At 27.6% G+C, this 19,817-nt stretch overlaps 4 protein-coding genes across 8 annotated transcripts; 3 read left to right on the plus strand and 1 right to left on the minus strand.

Moving 5' to 3' along the window:
* The first annotated feature begins 70 nt into the window (after window positions 1–70).
* LOC103576897 (presenilins-associated rhomboid-like protein, mitochondrial) lies at window positions 71–2,275 on the plus strand. Its single transcript, XM_008557336.3, has 8 exons — window positions 71–292; window positions 381–549; window positions 631–732; window positions 843–1,008; window positions 1,134–1,354; window positions 1,441–1,542; window positions 1,617–1,714; window positions 2,018–2,275. The coding sequence occupies exons 1-8, from the start codon at window positions 246–248 to the stop codon at window positions 2,112–2,114; spliced, it is 1,002 nt and encodes a 333-aa protein (XP_008555558.1). The 5' UTR covers window positions 71–245; the 3' UTR covers window positions 2,115–2,275.
* A 160-nt stretch (window positions 2,276–2,435) lies between these two features.
* LOC103576898 (S-formylglutathione hydrolase) lies at window positions 2,436–5,415 on the minus strand. Of its 3 annotated transcripts, none has more exons than XM_053740583.1 (5): window positions 5,326–5,415; window positions 4,313–4,433; window positions 4,169–4,239; window positions 3,031–3,405; window positions 2,436–2,960 (listed from the first exon to the last, which is right to left on the minus strand). In XM_053740583.1, the coding sequence occupies exons 2-5, from the start codon at window positions 4,313–4,315 to the stop codon at window positions 2,555–2,557; spliced, it is 855 nt and encodes a 284-aa protein (XP_053596558.1). In that variant the 5' UTR covers window positions 4,316–4,433; window positions 5,326–5,415; the 3' UTR covers window positions 2,436–2,554. The 3 variants fall into 3 exon arrangements, with proteins under 3 accessions (XP_053596558.1, XP_053596557.1, XP_008555560.1); XM_053740582.1 differs by having other exon boundaries at window positions 5,265–5,356; XM_008557338.3 differs by lacking the exon at window positions 5,326–5,415 and adding an exon at window positions 4,614–4,698.
* On the plus strand, window positions 5,346–8,063 carry LOC103576899 (eukaryotic translation initiation factor 4E-binding protein). Its single transcript, XM_008557339.2, has 4 exons — window positions 5,346–5,526; window positions 5,772–5,968; window positions 7,545–7,703; window positions 7,775–8,063. The coding sequence occupies exons 2-4, from the start codon at window positions 5,827–5,829 to the stop codon at window positions 7,822–7,824; spliced, it is 351 nt and encodes a 116-aa protein (XP_008555561.1). The 5' UTR covers window positions 5,346–5,526; window positions 5,772–5,826; the 3' UTR covers window positions 7,825–8,063.
* A 1,002-nt stretch (window positions 8,064–9,065) lies between these two features.
* On the plus strand, window positions 9,066–19,749 carry LOC103576900 (macoilin-1). Of its 3 annotated transcripts, none has more exons than XM_008557343.3 (12): window positions 9,066–9,295; window positions 9,395–9,850; window positions 9,978–10,096; window positions 10,878–11,019; window positions 11,283–11,409; window positions 11,491–11,620; window positions 11,684–11,750; window positions 12,019–12,223; window positions 12,315–12,698; window positions 12,768–13,359; window positions 13,451–13,644; window positions 14,237–19,749. In XM_008557343.3, the coding sequence occupies exons 3-12, from the start codon at window positions 10,017–10,019 to the stop codon at window positions 14,497–14,499; spliced, it is 2,184 nt and encodes a 727-aa protein (XP_008555565.1). In that variant the 5' UTR covers window positions 9,066–9,295; window positions 9,395–9,850; window positions 9,978–10,016; the 3' UTR covers window positions 14,500–19,749. The 3 variants fall into 3 exon arrangements, with proteins under 3 accessions (XP_008555565.1, XP_008555563.1, XP_008555564.1); XM_008557341.3 differs by having other exon boundaries at window positions 9,395–9,497; window positions 9,576–9,850; window positions 12,315–13,359; XM_008557342.3 differs by having other exon boundaries at window positions 12,019–12,220; window positions 12,315–13,359.
* Window positions 19,750–19,817: the final 68 nt, after the last annotated feature.

Raw genomic sequence — 19,817 nt, forward strand, 5'->3', positions numbered from 1 at the left:
GTACGTTCATTCGTGTTTGGTGTCGCTCCAAACGCTTCAGTTTGAACTAAATCCCTCATTCCTGATTGGTCACTTTTGTCTGATACAAATAAGAGCCGGGTTAAGTCACAAATTTCATCAAAACTAATCGTTTGTTGTAGAAAAATAGTTTACATGCTGTGCCAGTTTTTAAATTATTTTAAAATCTAATTAATTATGATTATTTATTTGAATTTTTAATAAATTCATTAGTCTTTTAATCAGAAATGGCATTCAGAACGCTGCTGTATTTAAATGACGCATCTGCTAGATGGTAAATTTAATGACGTTTTAAATAATAATAAATTTATTTAAAAAAAAGGTTATGATTGCATCAGATTAATTGTTATTTATTTTTTTAGCTTATTAAAAAATGTTTCGTGCAAGAAAATTATTCTGCAAGTTCCTAATTCATTAAAATGTCATCGCGGTTTTAAAAGATTAAGGGACATGACAAATAACGATGCGTTTGTAAATACGTCTTCGTTGTCACTGAAAAATATATGGAAACCTTTAGGTTTTACGATACTGGTAATTAATTACGCTTTCACTTATTAATTATGTTGGTTTTTTTGATGAGATGAGCGATAGTTAAATTTAATTCAATTGTAGTTTGGCAGTGCGACACATCTTGGAGCCGCTGTTTGGGAGTATGAGAAAATTCGGAGTCATACTTATAAAATGATGAATCGTTATCATCAATGGCGTGCTACTGTGCGTAAATAAGTATATATATTTTAAATTTAAACACTAACCCAATAATTATTTTAAATAATAGTGATAATAATTATTATTTGTATATTTATATATAATGTATTTTTTAGCGAACAGGATGGAGAGGAGAATTAGAATCGTGGTGGCGAAGTTTGTCCGATGGTCAACGGATATTTATCCCAATTTGCTACCTTAATATAATGGTATTCCTTGGCTGGAGGATACCTGCACTGAGTGGGACAATGACGAAATATTTTTGCGCCAATCCAGCTTCTCGTGAGTGAAGAAAATTTAAAAATAATTATTGTACTTTTAAATGGAGGAGATAATGAATTTTACAAGAATGCTAAATAATTTTTTAAGTGGAGTATTACTAGCTTGGAATTTTGTTTAAACTCAAGGTGCAATCTGTTGGCCGATGGTTTTGTCAACGTTCTCACACCATTCTTTAGTACACTTAGCTGTCAACATGTATGTACTACACAGCTTCAGTACAGCCGCTGTTGCAACACTCGGACGGGAGCAATTTGTTGCTCTTTATTTAACCAGCGGGGTATTGTCCAGCTTTGCAAGTCATCTTTATAAAATTGCTTTTCAACGACCGGGATTGTCCCTCGGCGCGGTATGTTTAACATTTTATTATTATTATTATTATTATTATTATTATTATTATTATTGGGATTTATTTTTTTTTGTCGTAAATTTTAGTCTGGAGCTATTATGGGAATCGTTAGTTTTATATGTGCACAGTATCCTGACACACGTTTAAGTATTGCGTTCCTTCCAATGATAACATTTACTGCAGGAAATGTAAGTAATAATTGATTATATCTTAATCACTTAAATTATGAAATAATTAAATATAAAAACTTTTTCAATTACAGGCAATTAAAGGATTACTAGCGATGGATTCCATCGGGTGTATAATGGGCTGGCGATTTTTTGATCATGCTGCTCATTTAGGCGGAGCGTTATGGGGAATGTAAGTTATATATTTAATGCCAAGTTGGTCAAAAGCAATATTTATTTAATTTAACAATATTAGTCGAGTTACATACATTTTATCAAGAATATTTTGTCTTTACAAATAATATACATTTACTCATTGAATGACTTACTGAAGGTGTTAGTAACCGTTCAAGTATTTCATTTTGAATATGGAAGTTTTTATCTCAATGTACATATGCGTGTGACCAACGACATTAAAATTTTTTTTTTTTTTATACTTATGATCGTTAAAATTATTAAATTATTTAATAATGTATATTAATAAATTGTTTTTTAGATATTGGCAGATGTGGGGAAATTCACATATTTGGCAAAAACGTGAACCTGTTTTAAGTCTATGGCACAATTTCCGTGACCCTCCAAGATCACATTAATTAACATATATATTTTTAATGCCTCATCACACGGTAACTAAACTGCATTAAATTTAAAAAGTGATCAATATAATTATTATATTAAATATAAAGAATTTATCTTTTTATCAATTATACAACAAATATATTAAAATTAAAATAAAAAGTATCTAAAAAATAAGGATTTATGATCATGTCGATTATTTGTGTATGGAAATAAATCTCATATAATTTTCATGTCAAGTTATCTGTGATTTAAAAATTGAAGTGTGTAAATACACAATATACTTTTATCGTTTAGTCTGAAATTTGAGAATTAAAATTGCCATAAAAAAAAAAACATTAACTTGGAAATATTCATTTATTTAAAAATGGATAAAACAAAAATAAAGTATTGATTTTATAATTATTTTTTTAATTAAGAATAAAAAGTATAAAAATGAGTATTTTTAAGTGTTACTCTAATTCTTAAGATATTTTACGTGATGCTTAATGTGATCTTCAATAAATGTTGAGATAAAAAAATAACTGTGGTCATATCCTTCTTGGTGTCTTAGAGTGAGCATCAAATTATCATTTGCAGCAGCTGCGACTAAATTTTCCGGCATTAATTGCTTAAGAAAATTATCTTCCTTTCCCTGATCAACTAAAATATCTAAAGGCGGTCCGGAATATTTTTTTGACAAGTGCGTAGCATCGTACTCTTTCCAGAGCTCAATGTTTTCATCTTTGTTTCCTAGATATCCAGAGAATGCTTTTATTCCCCAGTCGCACTCGATGGGGTTGCTGATGGGAGCAAATGCTGATACTGTTTTATATACTCCAGGATTTTTTAAAGCACAAATCAAAGCTCCATGTCCTCCCATACTAAAAATAAATTAGTTATTTTAATTAATAAAAAATTTAATTAGCTAATTAATAATGAAAAAATAAGTACCTGTGACCCATAATTGATTGCTGACCAGGAATTACCGGGAATTTCTTATTAATAAGAGTGGGTAATTCTTTAGTAATGTAACTATACATTCTGAAGTGATTTTTCCATGGGTCTTGAGTTGCGTCGACGTAAAATCCAGCTCCCATACCAAAATCATACTCCGGATCATCGGGAATACACTCGCCCCGCGGACTTGTATCAGGAATAATGAGAATCACACCGTGTTCTGATGCATATCGTTGCGCTCCAGCTTTCTGAATGAAATTAGCTTCAGTACAAGTTAATCCTGACAACCAATAAATTACTGGCACTGGTTCTGTCTCAGCTTGTGGCGGTAAGTAAACTCCGAAATTCATTTTACATCTTAACTCGACACTGCAACAAAAAATTAATTAGTACTTCATTGAAATAATTAATAGTATATTGTGTGACAAGGGATGAAGCAAAAGGATTTCAGACCAGGGTGAAGGCTGACATCACCTGCGATGAAATCGTCTTTCATCCTGAGTTACACACTAGATTTTTCTTGATTACCTGTATTGGAACTTAGTTTCAGTGTCAACAGCCAGTCAGAAACAAGTTAATTTAAGACCAACTATAAGCGTAAGCGTAAATTGTCATTTGCAATGTGCAATTAAGCAGAAACTATGAATACTATTTATTATTGGCACTAATTTTTATAAAACTTAACCACAGTCAGAACTGTCATTTACGTAAATAAAATTAGTGGTCTGAAATTACTACCCAGAAAAAAGTATTTCTTGGCGCAAAACATTTTTACTCGCCCAGTAAAATTTTGACTTGTCTTAATAAATTTTTTGCATTATAAATTGCAATTTTTCACCCCAAGAAATTCTTTTTTTCTGTGTATTAAAAAAATGACAAATATCAGAGTTTAAATTGCGAAAGCTTTCAGTCAGCGGGCAGATAGATTATTTGCTTGTTCCCTCGGGACAAAACAAGTTTGTTTCTGCTACTCATTGACGGCATTTACAATTTATACGTCTGCTAATATTAATTCACGACATTGGACTGAAATTCGCTACTTTCGACTAACTCTAGAGACATGGAAACTTAAAGTTTCAATGCTGGTATCATGAAAAATATTTCTAATCATCACAATGAATTGTAAAAATACCTCTGATGTGAAAAAACCTTCTGCCATCCTCCAAAACATTTATTATTCGACACTTCAACAATATCCGGCATCTGTGCAGGTTATAAAAATTACATTCAAATTTAAAAAATAAAAACAGTACCACCAATTATCAATTGTCCTTACCATGATTGATGAATTAACTCTTCGCTCGTTTCTCAAAGTGATATTCAAATACTTGGAATAATTTTTTATGAAAGACTTGGAAGATAAATTTATCCACTTCAACACAAACGACTTGACTGTACTGCAAAAAAACATTCCACTATAAAATTAAATTCACTAAGAACTGTCACGTGGTCATTCACTGTATCAGTTACATAAAATGATAAATAACAAAAAAACGGTAATAAATATACACGATAATAAATATTTTTATACTCAAATAAAATCTTTAGTTAAAAATAAAATGAATAAATGTATTTACTTGTTGATTACAGTGCAATTTTAAATTGTGCAACAGATATTTTTGTACGTCAGAGTTAATGATATGTAGTTTTTTTTTTTTTTTTAATTAAATAACAAAAAATATACTATATATATACATAAATAAATATCAGAGTAGTAAACAAATTGACCACGTGGTTTTTCTTACTATGTCTCGGCATTTCATACGATCCAAACATTTATATATATATAAATATATATGAATTTGTGTCAATTACACACCTATATGAATATACATATATATATTATATTATGATAAACAATACTTGCATACATTTTTCTGCGAATGCATCATATATGATAAAAATGAACGATATATTTTATAAATATTAGTTTTGAATGTAATATTTATAAGCGTTAAAATGGATTTTTTTTTTTTTGCATATTTGCATATCTGCTGAAATATAAATGAATTATTTATTATATCAATTTTTTTAAAATTACAAATGATTAATTTAATAAATATTATTACAAATGGATAATGACCAGATTGATTTTTTTTCCCAGTATAAAAATAAAAAAATGAGACGTAGTCATTTAAAGATATGTAGAGTTACACGAGTAATGAAAATGTATTGAAAAGATAAAAAAAATAATTATAAAATGAGACCGCGAGTTATTCTCTGCTCACTTTATTTTTACCCCTCTCTTAGTCTAGTCAGCTTCTATATAAATGCTTGTATTCTTATCACCTAGCTCACAGCTTTAAGTGTCCACGTTCAGCATAAACTTGTTTAACTGTTGACAATTTTTAAATTTAAGCTCGCTTTTACTCACTAGTTTGCAATTAACATGAATAATAATTAGTCAGTAAAAAAGTCTGGTGTCTGTGAACTGAAGTCAGTTTGTGATCTGAAATATTAAAATTTAAATTTGAATATTTAAATATTTTGGTAAGAAATTTAAACTTAAGAATAAATTACGTAGTTATACATACACACACATTTTTTTTACAGAACACACAGTATCTAGTTTTAGTTATTCTCTAGCACACACTCATTTTAAACAAACTACTCTTGTGTTTGGTATTTTTTTTTTTTTTAGTAATTAGTACAGTTGTTAAATTACTTGGACAAATTAATTTATCGGAGCAATTAAATTTTTTAAGTGAATTTTAATCATAACATAAATTCCTCAGGTGTTAATTTCAAGGTTTTTGTGATAAATCAGTCGAAAATTAAAAAATAATAACGATGTCAGCATCACCAATAGCACGTCAAGTTACCCAGAATCAAAATATACCATGTAAAAGAATTGTTATTTCTGATCCAAATCAATTACCTGTGGATTATTCGTCAACACCTGGAGGTACTTTGTACTCAACAACACCAGGAGGTCAGTATAAACTATTATATTTATTTTAAGTACAATAAGAATTGTAAATAGGACAGAAAAAATATTAGAATCTTGATATTGATAAATATTTAACGTTTCGTAACTTTTATTGCGACTTGATCAGCAGCTAAAAATATTTATTAATTTAGTAACGATGATGAAAGCCGACAAAATTTTACTGCTTTTAATTACCATTATGAAAATTTAAAAAAAAATCCATGATAAATTTTTTTTCAAGTTCTTAACATCCATTTTTTGAAATTTTTACGCGTCAATATTTTTTGATTTTTTTAAAAATGATAAATTACAAAAAAAATAATATTTTTAAAAATTGCACTTATAGTTTTTTGAATTTCCTACATGTGCATATTTGTAGTTTTTTAAATTAGTGTTGAAAAAACAATCTGAAAATTGTTAATTGTCTACTAACTGTAGGATCATATTCAATTGCTGATTAAGTCACAAAAAAGGTGACAAAACATTAAACATTTATTAATATTTAGATTCTGTTTTTTTTTCTCCTTGCGTTTTTAATTATCTTCAAAATTATCGATCGGACACGATCGGATTTCCATTTATAATAATTATTATTAATGAAAATAATTTTTTGATTGTATGTAATTAAATTAATTACAAAAACTTTTAATTACTCAATTTATAATAATCTTATGAGTCTAACGACCTCTGCATGATCTTTAAGTCACTGATGCTCGAATACATGATGTAAATTTACTTTAATATTAATTCATTTTTTTATAAAATGACCTCTAATTAATGTTTATTCTCGCGTTGATCAAAACATCAGCTGACAATTTTAACTCACGTGTTCGTAAACACTCCTACTTATTTCTAGCTTTCTGCATACAAAGTTATATCAACTATTAATCAACAATACGCTTTAAGCTTAAGTAAAAACAATAAACTACAAATTTTATATACAATATATAACTTTTTTATTATTTTACCATTGTTATTATTTTTCCGATTGTTTATTCTTTCATTGCCTTGTAGTTAAAACGATGAGTCAACTTTTATCAGCAAGTAGTTATGATACTAATATTTAATGACAGAAAATCTACGTTTTATATTTTTTTCCAGTTTGCTGGTATTAATGAGAAATATAAAATAATATTTATTTATTTATTTATAAATATTTTTTTAGCTCACAAAAGAAAACGTTTTATCTTTTATAATTATCAAGCGCTCTTTGTATTACTTGCTTTTGTTCTTTACAACTTTCTTTACTCTGATATAGTTTATAAATAGAATGATAAATTTATAAATTATATAAATATAAAACTTCATTATTTATATAGGGCAACAGTACCAAATATTGACCGAGCTCCAATTAATAATCAGCTACTGAAAGACTTAATAATTTTTAAATTCTGTAATTTAATTCATAAAAAAATTTACAACAGAACTGAAAATTTTTCATGAATTAAATTTCACAATTTAAAAATTTTTAAAAGTCTTCAAGTAGAAGGTTATTAATTGGAGCTCAATCAATATGTGAAAGTTACCCTGTCATAAAATTTTAATGAAAATTATTAAATTATTTTATTTTTTTTTACAGGAACACGAATCGTTTATGAAAGGGCTTTCCTTATGAACTTAAGAAACTCTCCAATTTCAAAAACTCCACCAAACATAACGACAATTCCTGCGGAATTACTCAAAGGATCTCCAACAATAACATCAACTCATGTACCCACGTGCAATAAACCGACCAAAGGTTACATTAACTTATTTTTCAAAATAAATTTAAACTTAAAATTGAATTATAACTTATCATTTTTTTTATAGATATCACAGTAATTGAAGAAGTTCCTGAGCAATTCCAAATGGATATGTAGGGATTTCAAAAATATATGAAAGCTGTGATTAAGAAGTGTTCATTGCAGTGTATTTTTGTTATCATTTTACCAATCATTGAAGCAATTAATTTTTTTAAGTCTAAGTTTATACATAAATTTTTATTAGTTTTTAAAACTGGTAATAAATTAAATTATAATGTTTTGTAAAGTGATTGTGAATATGATAATATTTCTGTGTTCGTATGTAATTAAAAAATAAAAAAACATTTTAATGATAATACGAATTTCAAAGTAAAATAAATTTAATGTACATATAAATTGTCTTCAAATAGACCATCGCGTGACTTTTAAAGTTCATCAACCTATGAAATTAAATTTACCTTATAAATGACAATCTACACTTTATTTTTTTTTAAAAAACAATAATTACAATAAAAAATAATTTTATTTTTCCCTCTAAAATAAGCCTGAGAATTTAAATATAAAAATTTTCAAATTTTAATTGTCTGGTAAGTACAGAGATATTTATATGTAATTAAATAATAAGTATGTAAAATGTATGAGATATATGACAATTTATAAATTTTAAGATAAATTCAAAAAATTAAAGAGTAAATTAAAAAAAGGCGCGTACTGATTTTTTAAATATTTAAATACGAATTTTAAAATTTATCTCCTTTACATTTTATTTATAAATTCAAAAATTTAAGAAATTGCCAATTGGCAGCTATATTCAGATTCATAATAAAATAAACTTAAATATATATGAGTGTGAATGTATCAAATATAAGCCAATTTATAAATTTTAAATAAATAAATTTAAAAAATCCGGTTCCTCAATAATCTAAATAAACATTTTAAAATTTTTATCTACTAACTTCAAAATTTGAAAAATTTATAATTGTCAGGTACATTCACACTCATAGCATATGTAAGAGTGTGACAACTGACATGTGCTACTATATTTGAACACAAATATAAACAAACACAGCTGTGACGGAGCCACACGAGTCCTCTCCTCTCCGTCCCGGAGTTAATAATTTAGCGCGGGAACTTGAAATTTAAAATTACTATTTATTATCTTATCAAAACAATAGCGTAATTTTTATCTTTCAAAGTTAATCTGTCATGATTGATAAAGAAATTACAATTAAATGAATAAAAAAATGTATATATTATGAATGAGTAATTAAAAAGTAGTAAAATTGTATAGTACGTGCAAAAAAAAAGTATCTCTGCTCGGGGATTAACTGGAGTATAGTTTAATTAAAAAGAAGGGTGCGCACATGCAGCAAGTGCGGGTTTCAAGTTTACTTGTGGGTATTGGATATTACATACATCCATAGTCGAACACAGCTGGCAGGGCTAGAGAAAAGAGGGACTGCGAAAACAACAAGGCTGACGCCATCAGAGCACATATCCACGATCGATAAAACCCGGAGACGCGATACGAGTACGGATCAACGTTAAAATATAGAGCTAGAGAATATTATTTAGTGAGGAGTTTAAAGTAAAGTATATTATATTAATTTATTAAATGTCATGTAGGAGGAGATCCTCCTGCGAGAGTTGCGGTTAAAAAAATAATAATTTAATCCCGAAATTACAGATCACACATGAGATAAAAAGTAGACTTGAACACGTGTTGTACATCAAGTAGTCCAGAGACGGTTCTGTAATAAATAATAGTGAGAAGAGTGGGGGAAATAATTGTGAGTTGAGTGTAATAACACAGTGTACATTTGAATTATATTATCTGAGGTATATTTAAATATGGATGGCAATTAAAGGTAGAAATAGCGGGAGGATCATTAGAGGTTGATTAGCGCCATGTCTCGTGATGGACCAATCAGCTGCTTGGTGAACCAGCGTGAAATAACGAATCTGTCCATAGACGAATGACAACAAAAGAGATTGATAGTGCTGTGAGATCAAGTGAGTGAGAAGGACACATTGGTAACAGACATTAATTATTTATATATCGGAAAAGTGTTAAAGAAAGAGGACTGTTGAGGATATTGTATAATAAGAAGACCAACATCCAACGCACTGTATTTTATTGGTGGTAAAGTTTTATATACATAAATTACATATATTTTTTTTTCACTGGTATTATTATTATTATTAATTGTTTTTCCCCACTCTACTGTATCATCATCTGAACGTTGTGTTGACCGCCGCCGTTGTGATAGAACGTCGTGCTGGTAGTTTGTTAAAGTGTGTTGAGGAATATGAAGAGAAGAAATGCCGAGTGCGGCAAGCTCCGGAGGCCCTTGAAACGCAACAAGATCACCGAAGGAATTTACGGAAGGTACATATCACTTTTTTCGGTTGCCATATGTGTACATCACAATGGCCGCCGCTTAAAATAACCAAAAAATAAACGAGACTTGGATATCCACCACGCGGAATTTAATGTTTATTTAATGTATGTGGTAGTTCATGTATGAGAATTTGTTTTGTTCACTGATGCGATGTCACAAATTGCTGGCTGATCATTCGGGATTTAGATATAACGGAGTAACATGATCACCTAGCCAATCATCTCGCTGTGTTGATGCTTGCATCACTTGTGCTTTTGACGTTTCCGCGTTAAACGTTTTTTTACTGTGTAATAAAATGTTATTACATTAATTATGATAATTACTGCTGCTATGATTATTATCATCACTATTATTACTGTCAATAAGCCGTTTAATAGATATTTTATTTAGTTGATAACAATTGATAGTCGCATTGTCTTACCATGGGATTATTGCGTTTATTTATTAAATAAATTAATTTTATGATTGACAATTAACAACCTGTTAATTATTTTTATTAAATTTTAATGCAATTACTGTTTTACAGATGATACTGAATCTAGCTGACGTCTAATAATTTGATTTTTTTTAAAAGATATTATAAGAAAAAAGTATTTTACAAAATTGCACCTGTAATTTTTTTAATTTTCTACTTGTGCATATTTTTAGTTTTTTATTTTTTTGTAATATATTTGTTTAAAAAATATTTTTAATTATCTGTTAACTTCAAAATGATGTTTTACAAGTGTAGTGTTATCGTATAATAATAAATATATTTATTTTCCACAGCACACTGCTGTACCTAAAATTTCTGTTACTATGGGCCATGGTGATTTTTGCGGACTTCATATTAGAGTTTCGATTTGAATTTTTGTGGCCATTCTGGCTCCTACTCAGAAGTGTTTACGATTCTTTTAAATACCAAGGCTTGGTAAGTTGATCTTTTAATAGATATTTATTCTAAAGTCATTGGCTGACCCAACTATTCAGTTTGTCTATTCGCAGCCTACATCGAGTAGCATAACGTTCTTTTAACGTTTAAGATCGTAGATAAATATAACAACAAAATAACTGTGCAAATTTTTATTATTGGGTCAGTGCAATGCCCTGGTTAATTTATTTTAAACAATAATTAGTAAATTATTTACTACAGTTAATTGCTAATTAACAGATAAATGTAAATTTTCTTCACAGGCATTCTCAGTTTTTTTTATTTGCATCGCTCTGACATCAGATATGATTTGTTTTTTCTTCATACCTGTTCACTGGCTGTTTTTTGCTGCCAGTACATACGTTTGGGTGCAATACGTGTGGCACACAGGTTAATTATTTACTATTTAACTGGGTATATCACGTTAATGGATGGATATATTATTAATTGTGTAAATAAATAAAATTACAGATAAAGGAGTGTGTCTACCAACTGTGATGTTGTGGCTGTTGTTTCTCTACATAGAAGCTGCAGTGCGGTTGCGTGATCTACGCCACATGCCCTTTCATCTTGATCTTTGTAGGCCTTTTGCAGCACACTGGTAATTATTTATTTATTGGATTTTCATTAATGATATATTCATATTTTATATTCTTTTTTACAGCATTGGCTATCCTGTTGTTACACTGGGTTTTGGTTTCAAAAGCTACGTCGGTTATAGAATGAGACAGGTGAATAATTTTAAAATAATTATTAATAAGTAATTCAGCAAAGGCATCAGTTGCCTGCATTATTTTTATTGAATCTATTAAATGCGTAGGAAATAAATTTTAGTATGTAATTGAGCAGTGAAAAATTGTACGGTGAGCATTTATAATGTGCGAAAAAATATCGTAGGCATTTGATTTATCCAGCAGAAATAATTTAGCCAACTGATGCTTTATTAATAATTTATTATTTAACTTAAAAAATCTAATTATTTATTTTATTTTTATTCAGAGAAAGCAAAAAGATGTGGCGAAAGAAAATGAATTTTATATACAGTTATTACAGCAAGCATTGCCTGCAGAGCAACAAGCCGTGTCAACACAACAACTACAATCACAATTACAATCACAAATCATAACGACAGAAACAAATTCAAAATCACAGCCACACAGGCCAAACACGCAATATAATCCCAGTCCAGAAAAAAGTAGAGGTAGTTTGTATTTATTTACAATTTTAAAAATCTATAATTTATATATTTTATTTTAATAATTAATTTATTTAATTATTTTAATTGATAATTTTAGGGAATGGTGCGTCTACAGACACAAGTGTACATAATGGTAGTGTATCAAATGACGCACACGCATCTCAAGCACAAAATATATCAACTAAAAATAATCACAGAAAATCATTTGATAAAAGTGATAAAATAGATGATCATAAACATAATTCAAGTAATTCCTCACAATCAGATAAAAACGACAAAAGGTTTGCCCACAGTAATGGTACAACGGTATCACATAACAATGATATACATTTTATTGAACGGATAAATTCCGTTAATGATTTTGACGCAAATGAAGTGGAAAAAGATAAAACCGTTAAAGGTAGTGGTAATACATCACACAATAATAATTCGATGAAAACACAATCGAACGGTTCAACAGCGGGCAAATGGAACAATAATAGTAATAATAATAACAATAATAATAGTAATAATAATAGTAGTAATAATAATAATAACAATAATGTTAAAGAAAATCGTGACTCGACGACAACGACGACAGCAGTGCAACACAATCAGCGGGAACGTAAAGGTCGTCAGAGTAAAAATATTATTTCTGATACAACAATAAGTGATCATCAAAAACAACAAGACGAATATTGCCAGAGGTTAATTATTTGTCGCAAACTAGAGTCTGATGTAAAACGTTTAAAGTCGGATTTACAGTCAAGTCGACAGAGTGAACAAGATTTACGTTCGCAAATAAATATTCTGCTCACTGGAGAGCGACAAGCCAAAGGTGATATGCAGCAGCTGCAACATGATAATGATCAATTGCAGAATAAACTTCAGGGGCTGGTTACGGCTCGTCAATTAGATAAACAAACGATGTCGTCGTTGGAAAGACGGATTGCTGAAGAACGTCGACAACGTACAGCGTGTGAAGCATCGTTGGTGTCTGAAAGACGAGCTCGTCGTGTAGCTGAAGAGGCTAGATCTGCGATTCCACCGCCTCCGCCGCCGCTTGTACGCCAGGAGTGTACAGATGCGTGTAAAACTCGCCGGGCACAAATGGAGCAGGATCTCAAAAATTTAAGACGTGAATTAAAGACGAAGGAAGAGAGGTATTTTTCTTTTTTTTTATTAATGTGTTTAATTCATTAATTTTATTAAACGTAAAATGTTAATTAGTCTGATGAATTTTTTTATTGATAGATTCTTGTCATTGGAAAAAGAAGTAACGCATTGTAAAGATAATCATGGGGAAACCGAAATTCTTCTCAGTGCGCTAAATGCTCTACAAGAAAAGAACACTCACCTGGAAAATAGTTTGAGCGCAGAAACACGAATAAAACTTGATCTATTTTCAGCGCTCGGTGAAGCTAAACGTCAGCTTGAAATTAGAGAAAGTAAGATGATGATTTTATTTTTTTTTATTTAACGGTATGTGCACTTGGTCATTTAGGGAACAGTCAAGTTTTCAAAAATTAAGTCTTGAAGTGTCTAATACATGGCCCAGAAGTTGCCAAAGTCAAAAGTTTAAAATTGTTGTTGACAAACAATAGAAAATAATCGAAAAAACGAAATTTTTTTTGAAAATTGACTGGTTCTCCAAAGACTTAACATAAACGCAGGGTTAATGGAATATTTATTAATTTTGAACTTCCTGCTATGAAAATTGACAATTTCCAAAAAAGAAAATGAGAAGTTATGGGTTTTGCTCCGAGTTTCCATCAGATCTTGATGTTTTAAAGCGTGTATGTGGGTGTAAACTTTTTTTGTCCAACGATATCTTTGGAAAAATGATTTTTTTTTTTCAGCGAAATTTATATTTTTTTAGTCGAACCGTTTTTTGGAACTCGTAAAGCTCGAAAGTTTACTAATAATAACATTTTCGAGCTGTCTGAGCTTGAAAACAGCAGGAAGCTTTGGGGTTGGTCCCTAGAGTCAATCGTTTTTTATATTTTTTTAATTAAATTGAATATTATTCTGTTAATTAAGGTATGATGAGGTCACATGAAAAAGAAATGGAAATTTTAAAAGCAAAAATTGCCCAAGATCTTGCAGTGATGCCGCAAGACACATTCAATCCAGCACCCAGCAATACAACGTCAAAGTTACGACTTAACAATGATGTACGCGTTGGTGGTTCGAAAATACGTAGCACCGAAAGTCCATGTCCAGGATGTACTGTGTCTAATCTTGATCCTAATGCAACGGCTTACACACCTAAAGGTTCTCTTGTTGCCTCCACCGAGGCTTAAATTACTTTACTTATTTTTTTTCGCAATTGTGACACCGGGCGCAACAAAAATGTAAGCATATTTCGTTTTTTGTTTGTTAATTATTGCTATTATTTTTTTTTTATTTTTAGTTCTTATCCGAGATAAGACTTGTAATGAAATATCATATACTTTATTTAATTAATTTTTTATAAAATTGTAAAAAAGAAAAAAAATTATTTTGGAATTATCACATCATTTTCGGCGAGGAAATTTATGTTAATTGGACACTTTTATTTTTATTTTAAATACTAAGTTGTTTATTAGAAAAATTTAATTACATTGACGTTATTATTTTTTATTTTATAATTTTGTTTTTTTTCAAATATTTAAAATAATGTGATTATTTTTCTAAAATTTATTACTTTTGTTTATTAAAAACAATAATTAATAAAAAAAAATTATAAAATAGTGTTACAAAATGTCCAATTAATATAATGGGTTAACACAAGCGTTTGAAAAAAAGAAATAATAAATTATCGGCATAAAAATAATTAATAAAAGTCGTATTTCGTATTCCGAAGCTAGTCCATCATACAAAGTGTACTGAATGTCATAACAAATACAAGCTGTTCGCACTTCCAGCAATAAATTACCCACAAATTGACAAGATAAAGATTTTTAAAAATTATCATCATTATCGTGACAATTTACATCTGTAGTAATTTTATTTTAGTTATCATTCACATCACGACTTTATTCTTAAACGCATTTATTAATAAAACATTTTTTTCTCAGTTCATTATCATTTATCAGTCTAAGGTTGTATTGTCATTTAAAGATGAGTTGATATAATTTACATATTTGAATTTTTAATTCATCAATTAGTTATTAATTGAAAATAGAAAAAATAAATAAATAATTGCCAAGTCAGTGATAATTAGAACCATACATGCGTTCCATATCTGTATATATAAAGCATTGTCATGACAATTAGTCAATCATACATTTTTTTTCTTTAAGGGCAGTATCAGACAGTTCCCCCCTTTTTTTAAATTTTTAATGATTTATCATAGCCCTATTGAAATTTATGATACTGAAATTAGCTGAGGTCTAATAATTTTTGAATTTTTTTCAAAATGATGAATTATAAGAAAAAGAAAATATTTCAAAAATTACACATGTAGTTTTTTTAATTTTCTAGATGTGCATTTTTTTTTTTAATGTTTGGAAAAATTTGAAAATTATTAATCGCTAACTTCAGGATCATGAAATTATATCAATTAATAAAAAAAACAAAAAAATTAAAACCTTAATTGAAAAAAAAAAAAAAAATCGCTGAGATGTAGATTTGAAAAAAATATTGACAGTTATTTTGCTGAAATTTATTTTCCAAATTTCGATTAACTCCCAATTGATGTCAACTGTCAGTAATTTTTTTTTTTTAATCTGTATCTCAATTAATAATGTTTCGATTTTCTTTAACGATGAAAATAAAAAAATAAAAATATGCACATATAGAAAATTAAAAAAACTATAGGTGCAATTTTTGAAATATTTTCTTTTTTTATAATTTACCATTTGGAAAATATTCAAAACTTAGTAGACCAGTTAATTTCAGTATCATAAATTTTGATACGCTTATGAAAGTTGTCATTGAAAATTTAAAAAAAGTAGAGGCACTGTCTGAAAATGCACTTAAAAAATCCTGCATTGTGGCCGACTAGTCGAAAATCTCGAAACAATCCTATGAGCACAAATAATAATGATAATTACTATCATAAAAGCAGTAAATTAAGTAAAAATAATTTAGATTGATACTTTTAAACTAATTATTCAATTTATTTCTTCCTGTAATATGTATATGCTTCCTTTTTTAAAGCTGCGGGTTTTTATCCGGCCTTCGATATTCTGATGTGGAAATTTAATTTAATAATTTGTGACTAAATATTATTTTATTATTAATTACTATAATTATTTAAATTTAGAGTAATTGGTATTTACATATAATTTGAAGGACGAAAATAATAATAATCATAACACTTAAAAATTTAATTTAAAAATTGATGATAAATTTAAAAATTTAATAAGCGATCATAAACGATGTACCTGATCGGGGATGTGCTAGTAATGGCTGTTTCAATAAATTATTGTTACTTTATTTTATTTTTCGGCTTTGTTTAAAACTTGAATGAATCTGAAAGTTTAAAATTATAAATTTTATGTTTAAATTTAAAATTATGTATATCTTTTGGTTGTGCGAATATACGAAAATATGTACGTATATTATTTAAAAAAATTGTTTAAATAGCAAGGAAAAAAAAAGGAATATACACAATTGTATATGATGTGTGATATTGTTATAATAATAGTAAATCATAATATCTTTATCATCTTGTATAATTAATTTAATTATAAAGAAAAATAATAATAATACTGTTACTTACTAAATTTCGTGCGTGATAAATACTTAATATATTTTCATTTATTTAAATTAATTGGTTTAAGTGCCAAGCGCAATAAATTGCTAATTTAACGATAAAAAATTTCTAGTAAAATTCGTGATTATGTTAATTAATTAAAATTTTATGTTTTTAATTACTTATGTCAAAGACAAAATTTAATTTATATTTTTTCGTTAACTTGTCATTAAAGATTTATAGTTTATGCCCTTCTAATCCCTGATTAAGAAATATTTAGTCATAAACTTTGAATTCTAATTTTGAATAATTTTTTTGAGAAGTTCAAAGTCACAAGTTGATGATCAATTTAGGGAAAGTCGAAGTTAGTCAATTTTTGAAAACACAATAGTTTTTAATCAGTAAATAAAAGTAGAATTTTCAAATGATTGAAAGATGAGACGATTTGAAAATATGAAATTTTTTTCAAGTACTTTTAGATACTTTTCAATCACTTAAATTATTAAGTTCGAGTTTCATTTTAGAGAGATTCAGAAGAATTAAAATATAATAAAATTTTTAAATACGTGGAAATTTTTTTATTCGTAATGATACTGAAATTTTGATTCATGGAGAGACAGAATTATTTAAAAGTAATCAATTTTACTGAATACCAAAGTAGCACATTTGGCTTTGTGACATCTATAAGATGTCAATTTTTTCGACCTATCGATAAGACACCAAAATGTTGACAAAACAATCAGAAATTTGACACCAAAAAATGTCTGCTTCAAAAACTTGACACAAAAAGCGACAGAAATTAAATTACAAATTCTTGGCAAATATGTCATCTAAATGATTTGTAAATTGAAATGACTCCTTTGAGATGGAAAAAAAGTCTTATTTATATAAAAAAAATTTATCTTGTCTTTTTAAAAGACATCTTAAAGTTGTCTCTGTGCTACTTGGGTACTTCCATAAAGTTTCCAATCACTAAAAAATTTTTTAATCGCTTCAAAAACTTTATAATTTTTATTGAGAACCCAAAGATTTAAAAATATTCACATTTTTTTTTCAAATTTAATCACTTTTCTTAATCAGGGATATTTGTCATTGAACAAACAGTTCGGCATGTCAGTACAAGTTTTACTTCACTTTACCCCGTGATCATCACTGGAGTTGTTATTCTCTAATAAAAAAATATTATTACAGTTCGTATAAATAAATTCAACGCATTGCAATCATTTGCTGTTAATAATTAACACAATTAATGATTTAAACCCTCTCGGCTGTACTCCAATTGATAAATCAAATGGTCCATAAAATAAACAGATTGAAAAAAAGAAATTAATTAATGAAACTCAAGTAATTTTTCTTTTTTTAATAAATAATTATTAAAAATTTAATCTATTATAATATTTATTAATTAATTACAAGTAAAATATGTCTCATTGCGTACTTAATAATAAAAACTAAAAATTAGATTTTAAAATAAGTACACGTGTGTACATGACGTTGCATGACAAAACGGTTAATTAATTATTTAATTAATCAATTTGTCCCAGTATTGATCTCAAACTCGGTGGCTGGACACGCAATTGGTCTTAAATTAACCATCGTAATAATTTTATTGTACAACCTGTATTTGATAATGTTTAATGATAAAACTGAGAACATCAAAAAAATTAATCATACATAATAATAATTATTGTGACTACAGATCTGTCTACAGTTAAGAGAGAAAATGTAAGCGAGAATGAGAGTGAAAGAAAGTAAGAGAGAAAAATAACGCATCAGCATAATTTATATTATTTAAATTTATCACCTCTGTATTCTCATTTATTTATTTTCATTTATTAAAAAAAATTTTTTAAATTATTCAGTACACATAACAATTTATTGTCCTGAAAAAAAAATTATTTTTTCATCCACTATTATTTTTTTTTTAATTTTAATGTTTGTTTTTTACGAGTGTGAATGTACCAGACATCAAACAAATTTAAAATTATCAATAAGTAGAGTAAATAATTAAAAAGAAATATTTATAAAAAATGCACTTATTAATTTTTGAATTTTTTAAATGCCCATTTTTTCAAATTTAATTTTATCAATTACTCTATTTATTTATAATTTTAAATTTGATATCTGCTACATTCATACTTATAATTTATTTTATTTTTTTTTATTTCTAAAATAAGTGAGTCCATATGCAACAAATTAAGAAGAAAAGTCGACTGTGTAAATATTGTATTAAAAAAAAATTTTCCTAAACATTTTAGTATGCAAATACTTATGATTCTGAAGTTATTCGACATCTAATAATTTTATGACTTTTTCAAAAATGATTCAAAAAAAATATTGTAAAAAATTGCACCTATAGTTGTTTTAATTTTCTACATGTGCATAGTTTTATTTTTTTTTTTTTTTTGTAATTGATGTGAAAATTTTTAATTGTCAAGTAACTTCAGGACCATAAATACTTACAAAAAATAACAAAGCGCTCGGCAAAATAAATATTTAAAAAAAGGCGAGTTTAAATTATTGGTGATTGAAAGGCTGGAAAAAAATTTGAATAAAAAGTGTAAGGTCCCTGATTAGTTTGTACCAATCTTAAATTATTGTGTATCTCTTATCACTTATGCAATATACATATTTATTAAAAATAACTAAACAGGTTCTAATATTATCTGCTGTAGCAAATTGTAATTAAATGTCATTTTTTTTCGAAAATTTTAATGTATTGTAAGTCAACCGATTATTTATCCTGCCATTTTCATACATAATTAGTTGCACATATCAATTTTTAGTGATTTATATTATTGAAATGTCGAAAATTATTACTATTAATAATTTTAAAAAATAATTGTCAGACATTTTTGATGAAAATAAAAATTTAATTATATATGAGCAATAAATATAGCGAGAAATTTTCAATTAAATCTGTTGAATATTCTGTAGTGT

The sequence above is a fragment of the Microplitis demolitor genome, chromosome 7 (genome assembly GCF_026212275.2).
Source record: "Microplitis demolitor isolate Queensland-Clemson2020A chromosome 7, iyMicDemo2.1a, whole genome shotgun sequence".
Lineage (NCBI taxonomy): Eukaryota > Metazoa > Arthropoda > Insecta > Hymenoptera > Braconidae > Microplitis > Microplitis demolitor.